Source organism: Falco cherrug, chromosome 13 (assembly GCF_023634085.1).
Source record: "Falco cherrug isolate bFalChe1 chromosome 13, bFalChe1.pri, whole genome shotgun sequence".
NCBI lineage: Eukaryota > Metazoa > Chordata > Aves > Falconiformes > Falconidae > Falco > Falco cherrug.
This window is the reverse complement of record NC_073709.1, coordinates 18,913,607-18,927,995: the sequence shown is the minus strand read 5'-3', so window position 1 is coordinate 18,927,995 and position 14,389 is coordinate 18,913,607. Positions and strand designations below refer to the sequence as shown.

Genomic DNA, 14,389 nt, shown 5'->3' with positions numbered 1-14,389 from the left:
CAGGTTGTTAGCTACTTCCAGAAGACAGATTTCCATTGCAGCTGTAAGCCACAATGTCTCTACAATATCAGAGAGAAAAGTGTGTTGACTGTTCTACTGATTTCTGAAATAAACCTTTGAAACCATCTGCTTAAGAACAGGCCTGGTAGATACTACTCAGTTTACAGTCCGGTAACCTGAGGAAAGAAAATACTCACTGAGGACACTTAGGAAGATTTTATGGCAATTGCAGACTTCTGTAATGTTTAATGGAATCACTTGTCCATGCCAAAAAAAATATGAAAAAAATAGCACAGACATTTGAATTTATAAAGACAGAATCTGCAATGCCAGCTTCACATTTATTGTTGTGCAACTACAAAGCTAATGCTTGCCTGCCTTTGAAATCAGAAGGTAAGTGTTTAGCACAGTGCTTTGACCACACCATTTCCACAAATCAATCCAAATCCATTTAAAATGCATTCTGTTAAGTGGTTTTATGGAAGACAGAAGGGAACTAAACCACTAGGAAAGCATCTTTCCTTCCTTACCCATAAACAATAAAAGCTACCAAACCGAAGGCAAACTTGGAGCCATCTTCATCATCTCAAATTTCTCCTCCTGTTTGTCTAGCTGCTTCTTATCAAAATACTTAACAGCTCTATTTCATGATAAAATTTGCATGCAACACTCAAATGTGTAACAAAGAACCGGTTACAAATGGAGGTAAAAATTTTGCATTTACATCCTTACACTGTAAACACCGATGCTTCCAATGACTTTAGATGTTTGGCATAACCCTGTAGCGACAGCTTGTAAGTCCAATATACCTGTACAGTTTCAGAGTAGCATAAAACTAATACTTTTATTTTTATGATAAAGTTATACATACTAACCTGCCAAGGCCGATCCCAATCAAGAGGAATAGGAAATGCTCCAAACCAAGCTCCAAATATAGTGCACATGGTAGTAATCTGTAGACTGTTTTCCCAGATGGACATAGCTCTGTAAAAACAGTGTGTTACAGGATTTCAACAACAGCAGAAGTTACCATGTCAGAGTGTTAGATTTTATTTCTTCCAAGAATTTTCAGAATATAAAAATCCATATATCTGATAAATTGCATGCAGGTTTCTCCTAAAAGATAGAAGCTATATCTAAGTCGCATAATCACAATCTTTCCTACACCACATATTTAGGAACTTCCACACCCCACCCCACCCCGAGATGTTTACTGCAAAAGCTTATTTATTTTACCTGGAAATACTACTATTGAGCTTGACACACTGCTTGACTGAACAAATGAAAATATCACAATGACACTGTGTGCATTGCAGGAAGAAGCAGGGCAGCATAGGGTTGTACAGAAAAGCGCAAGCACAGTCACAAAGTAGTCTATGGTGTAGGTATGTTACTATTTGATGACTACAACAATTCGAGAGTTAAAACGGAAGTCCACTACGCGAATATTCCAAAGCAAGTTTCCATCAGCTGAAAAGAAATATTGCAAATAAAGGTAACCTGCATGCTGCAGCCCTTCAACAACATTGCATCCAAGTTCCGGTATGCTGGCTGTAGGACAAATCTGCTGCATGCTAAAGAACTCTTGCATTGCCAATCACGGCACATAAAAGATATCATAAAAGATGTTAATGACTTCAATTTGCAGTTTATAGCCTTCTACCACTACCGACTTGAAAAGTTTTAGAAAAGTTGGTTTCTGTTTAATAGATAAAGCACTTATTTTCCATCAACAGTCTACCAAGTGGTTGCTTTGCTTTTCTCAAGCCATGAACTATGGAGTACTTGGTACTGGTTAAGAAACAAGAACAGCAGAAGCTCAGAACACAGTAGGGCACAGTTCTGAGACAGGAGAACCAGGTTGAAATCCCTGCTCCAGATCAGCAAGGTAAGAGATGTGAATCTTAAGTTTGCTACATCTCAGATTATAAACACAAACGTAGCTTTAGCTAACAGAACAAAAAAGATGTGCATTTTTATAGCTAGAAGACTAAGTGGATAGTAAACACTGAACTTCACATGTGCTGTTTGGGTTGCATGACATGAAAGCTTTAACCCTACACCTTGTTTTGAAGAGTCTAAAATTTCTGACTTTACTTCTGAGTATACCTAACTCACTGCTGCATTTACTGATGACCAAAGAGCTCACAAGTGTAAAGCGAACATTCTTCATTGCTTGCAAAATATACATACAGATTATAATATTTATGGCGCAACTTTGACATTTTGAGCAGAACTGTTTCTTTTACAATAAGCCCTTTAATTTACAACACTCCAATTCACAATCCTACCAGCCTGAGATTATTTTTTTTTAAAAAGGAAAGGTACTGATTTAACTATAAAACTGTTTAGGAGTCTGCACATAGAAAATTCTTGTAAATTATTTTCAGAAGCTGAATAACTAAGCAGAGAGCTGTTAGGTGGCATGGCGAAGAGAACATTCACTCCAGCCTTAAAGCAATGAAAGAGCCAGCAGAATATACAGAGGACTGACTGAGGTACATTTATACCCGACAAGGCATTTTATCTGGTAAATCTACACACATACTGCTGCACCATATGGAGATACCAGACTGAATCCAAAAGCAAAACAACAAAATTAGCAAGGCACAGTGCCCAAGTGAAGAACTTGGCAGCCATTTGAGCTGCTAATTCAGCCACTCCGCAGCATGGACACTGGCTACTGACATAAAACTGGACTTGTCCTCCAGCATTATCCTGAAGGAACAATGCTTGCATTAGTCTCTTTTCTTTGTGGAACGTCAACTACAGGGATTTTTGCAGGTATTCTTTAACCCATTAACTCATCATATAAACCCCTCATTTGTCTGAGGCTAACAACATTTATAAACTACTGAGTTTCATAGGTTTCTTTATTTTTAACTATGAATAAACTATGACTAAGATAATTCTGCAGATAAAAGTAGCAGTATTTAGGATAATAAATAACGACTAGTGGCACAACACTTAACGTATTGTATTATTTAAAGGGGTTAAATATTGTTTGAATTAAGAGATTAACTAACAAAAGAATTTACTAGGACAGCTCCAGGATAGACAAGATCTGGAATTCTGGGCTGCAGCAGGACCGAACTACTAAGCAGCACTTGGTATTTGATGATGCCTACCTTTAAAAAGGACACTTCCAAGTCTGTGTTCACAAACAAGTGATAAAGTAGGTGAAATGAAAACTGGAAGGAGCCCTAAAATTATGGCTTTATACCATTTCTTTTGCAAGCTCCAAATATTTCCTACCCAGGTGACATCTTATAATTGCTGTTATACAAGAAATTTCAACACAATTATTCAGACTAATGATTTGAAATAAACAGTCTCCAAAAGGAGCAATACAAATCAGCAATTGAAAACACGATTTTTTAAAGGTTTTTATGCAGGAAGCTATTGCAGCCAACAATTACAGAAAAAGCCACTTTAATTATAGTCACCTGCTATCCAGAGCAATAGTTAGATAATTAATATCTATTACTTATTTACACTTGATAGATCAAGAAAAACTTTCTTTTTCTAGATGTCTTTATTTTTCTGCAAAGACAATAGCACAAACGCATTTTGTTCTTATAAATATTGCACAGGCAAATAAGAGTAACAAAAATAAGTGCCAGTGGTTACTTAAGTCTAAATGGTATAGATATTTTTTAAAAACATACCTTTTTTATACTAAGCTATACCCTTAATCAGACTTTCTAGCTTGCTGTTCCAGTGCAATTTAATTCACTAAACTCGTATTTCAAAGCAAACTGTTGTGTTGATCTTACCTAAGCATCCTTCTCCTCCATTCAATCAGTCCCACCTCATTCCATATGGTTAAGACAGAGACAACCTTTTAATACATCCTATCTACACACTCAGCTCATGCCTAAATGCAAGACATTCCAGCTCATTGATGAGGTCAAATAAAAACACACAGGACTTTGTTTTTAAAAGAGCAGCTTGCTACAATCCGTACAAAAACAAAAAAAAAAGCTACGATATTTCTTTGTAGTCTATTTTCATTCAAAGGCCAGTCTAAGTAAAAATCATTATTAAACAGACATTTTTATTCAGATAACATCACATGGCTCACTAGTAAGAGGTATGTACAAGTTGTCACAGCAAAAATGTCAAAACAAGACAACTCTGTTTCCTATACAATAATTCCGCTGAAATAACATTATGATCTAGACTAAGAAAAAAGAAATTGACAGGCATTCAAAATCTAACCTGGCACAAAGACAGACTGTTGTCAAACATCTGTTACTTCAATTCAACTATTATTTCCAAATGCAAAACCTTCAAATATGACTAAGTGAATCAGCAATGACTTGTTTTGGCTAAACAACTCCATCCTTTTATTAAAGTCTATTCAACCCTTCCACTGAAAATAAAAACACAAACATAAATGATCTGAATAAGGATTCGAGATAGTTTTCAGTAAGCTGAAAACTGAGATAAACCAAAAGTCAATACCTGAAACTACTATAAAAAGTCAACTTTTGCCCTCCTCTACAGAACCATGGAAAGTAACTTCACAGGTTAGCAGTGTTATACAACTTTTCACTTTTGAAATGACACTTCACCCTTATGAACTATTAAAAAGGTAGGAATGCCCAACATCTTATTATTAAATCTCAAGCATATGTACGTCTTTATGTTTCACCGTCCCAACAATCCTGTTATCTAGTGAGTGAAAAACAGCAGAATATAGAATACTTCTGAAAAATACATTATCCTTGATACATGCTAGTATCAAGGCTCTCACTGAGGTGAAAATGAGGTAAGAAGGCTTGTTTTACTTCAGTCATACTCTTGAAAAAAATAATGCTTGAAAACTCTGACAATGAAAACATCTTTCTTTGAAATTTGAAAAAAGCATGGGTAAAGATTACATAGTTAAGACCATAGCAAATGATATGTAATTTTCACCATTACATTCAAGTTTAAAATACTCTTAAAATAGTGGGGGTTTCGGCTTGTTATTCCTACTTCAAAGCTGTATTTATGAAGGTGCTATTGGATCATGTGCAGGGTTGTCCCTGTACAGCTCAGTCTTAGGTCTCCTCTATTTCACAACCGTCGTACATACACAAGGGTTTTAACACCAGTAAAACATGCATTTGCAACTTTATTTATACAAAGTGAGATTTAGTGTCTGGCCACTAAAAATAAAAAGGCAGTTTTCAGAATCAGTGTCTTCAAAATAAATAATCATTTTCTTTGCCAGAAGAGCTTTCACAAAGCTGTAATTACAAATATGAAATGCATCCATAATTCAGGAAGTTTTCCCTTCTCTGCAAAAAAAATCCATTATATATTATTTACACCTATTCTGTTCACTTCTGTTCTGGGTAAAATCAGAAACTTCAGAATAGAACTTACCCATTTTTACTAAATACCCGTATCCATGCTTGTATGTTTGGTCCCAGCATACATAAGCATTGTAAAGTAGTAAAGGTAGACAGAAGAACTGCAAACAAAAATGTCTCAGTCACTGACCTACAAAGAAGGAATATTACAAAATTAAGTGAGGCGGTTGCTGATTTTCTAAGCGTTCCAAGATCTGAGAAAAAAACACCCACCCCTCTAAGGCAACTTGTTAAAGCATGCATGCTTTCTTAAACCACGTGGAAGAACAAAGTATTCTCTTCTTACTACAGAGTAAAAACACAATGTACCTCATATAGAACATCAGTTCTGAATTGAAGTACGCTTGGATATTTACTTCATTATTCCATTTATTTTTCTAGTTTGATGTTGTAGAAGCAACCATGAAACCAAACTACATGATGCCATTGTTAGCCAGTAACTTAGTATCTCTCTCTGAAATCAGGCTGCTTCATGTCTTTTTTTTTTCCTTTTTTTAATCATTCCTAAAAATTAACACACTAATATCAAAAGGAGAAAAGATATGCAAGATGCATGTTTTAGAATCTTATGGGGAAAATGAAGAAATAAAACTTGGAAAAACATTTGTACCCATATACTTAACATAAATATTAAAGGAGTTGTTTATAACAGTCTTGAACAATACATCTCCAAATACACAGAAATTGCAAGAGCCAACTTCTACAAAAAAACCCAAAACAAAACCAAAAAAAACCACACCCCAAACAAAAAACAAAACAACAACCACCAAAAACCAAAACAGCCCCCCTTCTTCCCCCAGCCGGGAGCTTATCTTTTAGCTTCCAATGTACCAGGAAATACACAAGTACTTATACCAACATCTGCAAGAAGAACTGCCCCTTAAAATGTTTAGGGAAAGATAAAGAGTATTCAGACTTACTCTATGAGAGGTGCTCCATAAAGAACAATAATCGCATGAAATAGTATGCAAGACATGAAAAAGTATATACAGCATTTTAGAAATCTGGATATCTAAAAAAGAGCAATAAAATATCAGAAAAATGTTTCAAAAGAAAAGAGAACATAAATAACATACACAGTCTAGATCTTATCAATAGCATTGTACTCCATCTCTTCAATTTCAGCTACAGCACAGTATAACAGCATAGCACACTTCAAAAGACTTCCCTGTGTTTAATACTTTAAATAATTAATTAAAAACTATGATGTTACACCTACAATTTTTTCATGCACTCTATTATAATAAGGCGATCATACAAAAAATATAACTGGAAATGACAAGATAAACAGAGATAATTTTATTGGATGTTTTTACATTTCTGTTTTACATCTGAGTGTTCTGTTCTGTCCATTCATTAAGAGGCACCTTTCACAGAAAGTGAAAAAATATTTAAAAGCAAGAAAATATGTACACGGAAAAAAACCACATTCAGAATCAAATGTAACATTTAAAATTATATTAAATAAAACCCACTACATTTTCAGCTTGGCATGTTAAATTCTAAACCCATCTGAGAAGTGTCCATGACTTTCTATGAATCTGCAAAACAAGTACAATTTTCTATGAATGTAAAGACAGTTCCTGGGTACTTGCTATATCATACAGAAGCACAGCCACTTGATAAACAGTTCTGGATAGGTCTGTTCTGATCAGGTCACCAATGGAAATCCATCATTTCACTGAACACTTTTAAAAAATATTTATCCCTTATGCTAGGCTGGGATGAAATCTCACCTAGAACATGAAGCCTGCTTCATTTTTAAATCACAGATGGCCAAGATACTTCTTCTCCAGAATTTTATGTATTTCACATCCCACTCATTCAGCAAAACTAGACAGAAGCTTTGCATACAAAGATACTGCTTTCAAGAATGTTTGCTTAAATGCTTAAGAATCACATCAGAGCACCAAATCTTGGCTGACTCCACGAGTTAGGAGTAAAAGACTATCCATGTGACTTCAAAACGCTGGTATACTCCCCCACCCCTGTACAAGTTGTGTGCTGCTCCAAATTTGTTCTGTTCAAATCTATTTCATTGGGATTCATACCTTCAGTGCTTTTCTTACAAACTGTAATTGGAAAAATTTCTCCCAGATTTAGATTCTTTTGTACGCAAATCTCATCATTCAAGGAAACGCAGCCACTCTAATACTTTTCCATATAGTTTTCTATAATCTACTAACTTTGTTTAAATTATCTTTCTTTTAAACTTGTCTCTCTTTTGTCTCAAGTTCTAAAAACTGTTTGTCTTTCTTTAGAGTTATTACAAACTTACAACTATGCGTGATAAAAGTTTTTTTTATAAGACTGAAGGCCCAGCTGGACTACAAGAGTTCTGCCCCTGTTCAATTTTGTGACCATGTAAGAAGATCAGTGGCTAGGACTACAAACAATATATTGACAAGAAAGAGGAAAGGCACAGAATCGCTCTACCTTAACAGGTTATTTACAGGCAGATAAAGTTTAATATCACTAAAATATTGGAGAACTTATTTTAAAAGGTGCTACATGCAGCTCATTCATGGAAAACAAGAGTTCATCAGCAAAAAATGTCATCTTTGTCTTTTAATTATTTTAGGGAAAGAATCCACTTCCCCTCCATATGGTCTGATAACAGTTTAAGAACAGAAATCTTACCTTGTGAGCAAACGAACTTCTCTTAGGAGACAGATTCGGTTTAAGGACTAAGTGCAATAGTATATTAAAGGTACTAACACAACCAGAACAAATACACAGCCACGTGAGGTGTGTTCCCAAAACCGTGAATCCGTCCCAGAAGAACGCCGGAACAACCGCTGTCAGAACAACCGAGAGGGCGCAGAGGAGGTTGGCAGCCAGGAGCCTCCTTATTGCTGCTTCTTTCATCGTGTTCCCCGTGAAGCGGCCACCTGCAAGACAGCAAGTCGCACCCCGTTACTGAAACACACCAGAAGCGCTACACGGTTCTGCCTAGTGGCACCACCCGAGGCAGAGCTCTGAACATAGCTGGGGGTGAAAGCGATTATTTTGGGGCAGAAGAACGCCATTCGTTTAAAAACCGACGGCAAACCCGCAGCTGCAGCAGCAGCAGCCTGCCCCCCCACCGACCGCCTGGCCCGAGGGGAGCCCCCTTCCCGCCGCCCGAGGGGAGCCCCGCCTGCGCCCAGGCCGGGCTGCTCCTCGCTGCTCCCGCCTCAACCGGGAGGCGGCGGCGGGCAGGCCCCCAGCAGGCCTCCGCTCAGCGGCACCTGCCCCAAGCCATGAGGGGGCGGGGGGGGCCGGTCCGCCTCTTACCGCAGCGCCGCCGCCGCCGCGGGGCCGCCCGGCAACGGAAACCGGCGCCCCCCAACGTCAGCTCCGGGGCGGGCCCGGAAGCGGCGGTGTTGTGGCGGCGGCGCCATGGTGTGCGAGAAGTGTGAGTGCGGGCGGCCCGGGGTGGCGGTGAGGGCCCTGACCAGGCCGCCGGGGCCTGCCCTCGGGGGTCCCGGCGTCCCTGGGGCTCAGTGGGTGGGCTGTTGGTGGCGGGCCCGGTGGCTGTCGCTCTGCCGTAGGCGGCGCTTGCCGCGGTACTAACGGTTTTAATTCGTTTCTTTGTAATGTCTCCTTACGTAGGCGAGAAGAAACTGGGTACGGTGATCACTCCCGATACCTGGAAGGATGGTGCGAGAAACACGACAGGTAACCTTGAGGAGGTTTAACGCTTGTTTTCTAGGTTGGGCACCTGAGCTATCTCGCCTTCTTACGGTTAGAATGTGAAATAGTTGATTAGGTTAATTTTAACCCCTTAGTTTCCCTCCCACGCGCATTTAACGCACCGGGAAATACCTATCCCGAGCCGTTCCGTATTGACCTTGCCTGGGATTTTTCTCCTTGTGCGTAATGACAATATGCAAATAGAGCGCAGTGTAAGGCATACTGTTGTGCAGTGCTTTAATGCTGTGCTGTGTGGTTTATTTCTTTGTGACTTTTTTTGCACACGTGTAAAAGCTGTCAACTAAGCTTTTTTTAAGTATGGAACTGGAAAACTTACTGGTTCATGTTCTTGTTCTTTTTGTAGAAAGTGGTGGCCGCAAGTTAAATGAAAACAAGGCACTGACCTCAAAGAAGGCAAGGTTAGTATTTAATATTGAATTTGGCTAAAGAAGTCAGTTTGCTGTAAATAGCCCGTTTCCTCCATATCTGGGCAACTGCTCAAACTTGTCCAAAATACATTTAAAAAACCCAGTATATTTGTGTGGATTATGTCATTTGATTAGTTGGTAAAAGCATGTCCATACATGTTTCACGGGTGCTTTCTGCTGAACCATAGACCATGGGCAACTGTTTTACTGCAGTTCTCACTGTTAGGATTGGAGCCGGGAAGGCTACTTTTCTGTGCTGAGATTGCTGGTACAATCTCACAAGCATTTCCTTAATGTTGGGCAGGGGATATTCTGTTATGCTTCTGGGAGGTGTTTAAGTTCAATATAGTATGGTATCTGAAAGAAAAAGACATATTTTTAGTTCTTCTTTTGTTAAGTTTTTGTCCGTAATGCAAGAAATCCCTTAACAGGGAAAGTGGGAGCTTTTCTGCAGCCTATTAGAAATAATCTTTATATGTCCTTCTTCTAAATCATAGTTTTTGCTGAAGTTTCTGTCTGTGCCCGCTGGCTTAGACTTTTGGGGATGTGGCAGAGGAAATACTTTATTTCAAGGTATATAAATAAAATATTTTTCTTTTTTCCCAGATTTGATCCTTATGGAAAGAATAAATTTGCAATATGTCGGATTTGTAAGAGTTCTGTCCATCAGCCAGGGTCTCACTATTGTCAAGGATGTGCCTATAAAAAAGGTGAGTTTCACTGAGTACCAAATTACCCCAGTTTGGTTTGAAATTAGAGAACAAGTAGAACTCTTGAATTTGATTCACCATACAAAGAGAAAGCTAAGGCTAGATTTAACTGCTGTCTTCAATTACTAATAGGAAGGCATAGAGAAGGTGGAGTCAGACTCTTCTGAGATGCGTAGTAATAGAATAAGAGAAAATGTACACAGAATGTGGAAAATTCTAATTACGTACAGGGAAACACATTTTCACTGTGAGGCTGGTTAAATATTGTAATTACGGGGACCCACAGAGCTTGTAGAACCTCTAAGGGAGGCATTTAGAGCTTGACTTGAAAAGCCCTGAGTCAGCCTCATCCAGGATGGCTGTGTTTTGAGTGGGCGGGCAGGACTAGAGCCTGCTGGGGATCCTTTCTAACCTAAGTCATTCTATGATTCTGCTTCTTTTAGAATGTTTCTGGTATCTGAAGCACTAGAATTGGAAGAATAATTGTAAACTTAGTTTTGGCATTTGCATAGAAAACAGTCATCTAACAAGTTCAGGTTTTCTTAGTTTTAAAAAAATTATTAGGTTCTGTAAAACTCAATTGCTTGTTGCAGTCCCTTTTCTGCTCCATTATCCCCTCTCCTCTTTTTATAATAGCTAAATCTAAAACTGGAAGTAGTGGTCTCAAAAAAAAAAAACCAACCCAACCCAAAAGCAAAACAACCTAAAAACCCCAATCCATTCAAAAAACAAACAAGAAAGAAAACTCAAACCAAAAACCAAACACCCCAGACTCATCCACTCCCCCCAAAAAACCCCACAAAACAACAACTTATAATCTTGGTAAAGCATTAGGCTAGTTTAACAAAAGTAGAATACCTTGGGAATAAAAAGCAAAGAGAAAAGAATAAATTGAGATGTAAAAGCAATTCAGCAATTTGTCTCTGAAGGCAGATTATGCTTACGGTTGTCTTTGAGCCTGCGTGTACTCTTAGGCATTCAGTGGCTTAACATAAGTCACTGAAAGGTTAATTTCTCTGCAAGGAGCCTCTGGTCCAGTTATGAACATGCTCAATGCATCATAAGTCAAGCTTGGCTTAAGGTGAAACTGAAAAATGAAAAAGAAGAATACAGTCATCGTTCCAAGAAAGCAAGATATTGCACTGTACAGTGCATAATATATAAAATCTTTTTTGTACTTAAAAAATTCTGAAATTCTGCTTATACCCGGAAGGTTTCTATCTCAGTCTTCACAGTAAGTCTTCAGTATTGTTAAAACTGTTCAAAACCTCCTGAGGGGGTAATAAAATCAATTTCAAGCAAATCTGATGGAGAGCCTTGAGGATATAAAACTTCTACTAGTGTTGCCATTTTGAATAGGAAAGCAAAAAGGCTTAAACTTGTAATTTCTGGGGAGGGGAAAAAGTGACGTGAACTCAGTTACATTGTTAATACCAAGAAATGCGCATAGCACAGAGACATGGGGTGATCCAATTGCTAGATGCAGAGCTACAGCTAACTAGTAGTAAGTTTTGTTTATGAAATTTAATTGTTCTATAAATGCGTACTGAGTCAGTGCTTTAGCAGCCTGCTGTAGGAGGCTTGCCTTTTCTGGTTGCTAGATGCTTGCCAGATGGCTGCCCAAATCCCATACGGTAGAACCTTTTTTGCTTTCTTAAACTTATGGCTGGCTGGTTTGGGTGGGCTTCAGGATTTCGTCTTCGCCTGCTTGTATATCCTTCCAGGTTGGATCTGGTCTCCATAAAATTCAGAACTTTTTAAGTGCTTTAGGTTCTAGTTCCAGTCGTCAAAGATATGGTTGTGACGTGTTTCTTTAAGCAAATGCGGTCATATGGCTTAGTGCTTCAACTGTTGTGTATCTCTGAAACTGAGAGTTAATTACTGGTCAATTTAGACCTGAAGTGAACAGCATGTGGGCTGGATTTTGCTCTCCAAAGTAAAGCATGTGAGATGTGCCCTGCTGTTCTATTTCCTGATGGACTTGTAGGTATGTGACCGGTCACATCATGTCAATATATGAAAGCACATGATTTGGAGAGAGTTAACCAGAATAGTTGCTGCTTGACTTGTTTTGTGTCTGCTGTTGAATGATCTTGTAAAACAAGATGTGGCCTTACCAGACAAAAGATGTAACACCTTTCTACTTTAGAAGAAGAGGGAAACATTGAGGCAATGCACCCCTCTGCCCCTGCTGGACATGTGTACTTTTGCTGCTGTTGTCTTCTGACTTGTCGTTCTCTGGGTTTAGGTCAAAGTCCTGTGGGACATCGGTGGTTATCTTCACTTCAGCTCTCAAGTATTTGTGGTGTCCATTGTTTCTCACTTCTACTACTCTAAAAATAGCTTAATTCTGTGAAATCGACACTTTCTCTGTTGTCTGAAGCTCCCTACCTGTTAATCCCCGTTTAGCAGTCCGTTTGTTGGTGACTATATTTTCCTAGGCTAGCTGCTTTCTCTTTATCTCAGGCCTTGGTTTGGTTACAGGACTCATGAACTTCATGAGTTTTTACCTGTTTGCCAGGTGGGAGCCTTTCCTGACTCTTTTCCAGTATTCCAGCAAATTATAGAGGCTTTGGGCAGTATTGTGAATCATAACGCTCTCAAAATAGAACCTTTTTTTTCAAGTGGCAGTATTACACATATGCTGTAAATACTAATTTATATTAAATTCATTATTATTGCTGAATTTGCAATATCTGGTGAGAAAATGCACGGACAGATTGTCAATGAGAACTCTTTTAAACAATTTTTTGAACATGATCTTTACAAAAACATAGCAACTATGTTTTTGAAGAAAAACTTTTATGATTTTAAAATTTACACACCTTTTGTGTACTTATAGGCATCTGCTCAATGTGTGGCAAGAAGGTCTTGGATACGAAGAACTACAAGCAAACTTCTGTCTAATTGTATTGACTAGTCTTTTTATGAACTTTAACTTTTGTGTCTTTGTACAGTAACTTTTCTTGAAAATAATTTGTGAATATTGCTTTCTGGAAAATATTTGCTTGGAATGAGATAAGAGGTAAAGACAGCCTGATTGTTTGCCTAGAAATGGACATAATGTTTGATTTTTGTTCGTACAGCACTAATTTTAACTGGTATTTAAAGGTAATGGTTTGCAGCAACTGATACAGTTTGAAGTGAATGAGAAGATCCTAGTGGATATGTTGAAACTGTTACCATTATAACACAGATCTTTGAGATTAAAACTTTGGTTCTTTCGCAGTATCTTGAGTCTTCCACTTGTCTGATAGTAATACTTTCTAGATGTATAAAATATGAGCTTGTATCACCTCGTTATAGTAGTATCTTCATTTAGTTCTCTGCTTATAGGTATTTATAATTACTCTCACCCCAAAGTATTACGTCCTCCCCTCTTAAGTAATGTTCTTCAGATTTTAACGCGAGTGTCCTGTTGAATTTTGTGTCTGCCTATAGTAGGGTTGGTTAAATCACAAGTATTTTTAACTACTGAAATCTAGTGTGCTACTCTGCCAGTTCTTTCTTTGACAGTAAGACTGATCAGCTATTCCCTTGTTAGGTTCTAAGGAGACTTCACACAGGGTATCTGGTGGCCCAAGGCAATAAAATAACGAGCATCTATTTCTAAAGCCAGGTCTCAGTCTCATCATTTCCTCAGTTAGTCTGGCTTTTAAATACTTGGTTTGAAACTGGCTTTTGAATTCTATGATGTAATTCCTTATATACGTGTCAGATCTGACAGATTGAAACAGGCTGCCTTCTCTTCAGCATTGGTTTGATGCAAGACTTGAAGTGAGCCTCTCTGAACATGAGAGGCTGAGCGTTGCTCTGCATTTCTTTTGTCCTTTGGTTAGTTTCTACTTAAGAAAGCAATTTCTGTTATGGAGAGTAATAAATGTTCACAGTGCATGCATTTTAAGGGAAAAAAATGGTATTATTTAAATTTCTGGTGGGGTTTTAACTATACCTTTTTAAGTGTTTACTCCTCCCAGCAATCCCCATTTGGCAATCCCTTATGCTTTTGCAACTTTCTTTCAACTGTAACCGAAAAACTGTCAATGGGAATTTCCCTATGAATAGATACTCTGGTTTAGGTTTCCTTTTGTTCTTACATCTATTACTGAGACAACTGCATGACTAATGGAGATTGAACAATCACTGTTCTATGTGTTAGTGGGAGAAAATAAAGAATACTGGGGATATAATTATTCTCTTTGCTCTTAGCTCC

The 14,389-nt window shown here is 38.2% G+C and overlaps 3 protein-coding genes across 7 annotated transcripts in view; 2 read left to right on the top strand and 1 right to left on the bottom strand.

Annotated features, from left to right (window-relative positions):
- Window positions 1–8,687, bottom strand: part of PIGF (phosphatidylinositol glycan anchor biosynthesis class F) — a 28,857-nt gene extending 20,170 nt beyond the window's left edge. For all 3 annotated transcript variants that reach the window (XM_055725816.1, XM_055725815.1, XM_055725814.1), the window contains exons 1-5: window positions 8,640–8,687; window positions 8,004–8,254; window positions 6,284–6,375; window positions 5,377–5,493; window positions 876–984 (exon numbers count right to left, since the gene is read on the bottom strand). In XM_055725816.1, coding sequence (XP_055581791.1) covers window positions 876–984; window positions 5,377–5,493; window positions 6,284–6,375; window positions 8,004–8,231 — 546 coding nt within the window. In that variant the 5' untranslated portion in view covers window positions 8,232–8,254; window positions 8,640–8,687. The remainder of the gene's footprint in view (window positions 1–875; window positions 985–5,376; window positions 5,494–6,283; window positions 6,376–8,003; window positions 8,255–8,639) is intronic.
- CRIPT (CXXC repeat containing interactor of PDZ3 domain) lies at window positions 8,670–13,407 on the top strand. The gene is made up of 5 exons (XM_055725819.1): window positions 8,670–8,760; window positions 8,958–9,023; window positions 9,403–9,457; window positions 10,073–10,176; window positions 13,019–13,407. The coding sequence occupies exons 1-5, from the start codon at window positions 8,745–8,747 to the stop codon at window positions 13,081–13,083; spliced, it is 306 nt and encodes a 101-aa protein (XP_055581794.1). The 5' UTR covers window positions 8,670–8,744; the 3' UTR covers window positions 13,084–13,407.
- SOCS5 (suppressor of cytokine signaling 5) overlaps window positions 9,423–14,389 on the top strand; it is a 94,096-nt gene continuing 89,129 nt past the window's right edge. For 2 of the 3 annotated variants that reach the window (XM_055725808.1, XM_027801208.2), the window contains exons 1-2: window positions 9,423–9,457; window positions 10,073–10,176. The gene's annotated coding sequence lies outside the window, so the exon portion shown is untranslated. The remainder of the gene's footprint in view (window positions 9,458–10,072; window positions 10,177–14,389) is intronic. The other variant, XM_055725809.1, reaches the window with a different exon arrangement.

Excerpts from the sequence above, each read along its gene's own strand:
- CRIPT (XM_055725819.1), top strand. Across the intron at positions 9,024-9,402 it reads TGGTGCGAGAAACACGACAG|AAAGTGGTGGCCGCAAGTTA; the intron begins GTAACCTTGAGG and ends TTCTTTTTGTAG. Across the intron at positions 10,177-13,018 it reads AGGATGTGCCTATAAAAAAG|GCATCTGCTCAATGTGTGGC; the intron begins GTGAGTTTCACT and ends GTGTACTTATAG.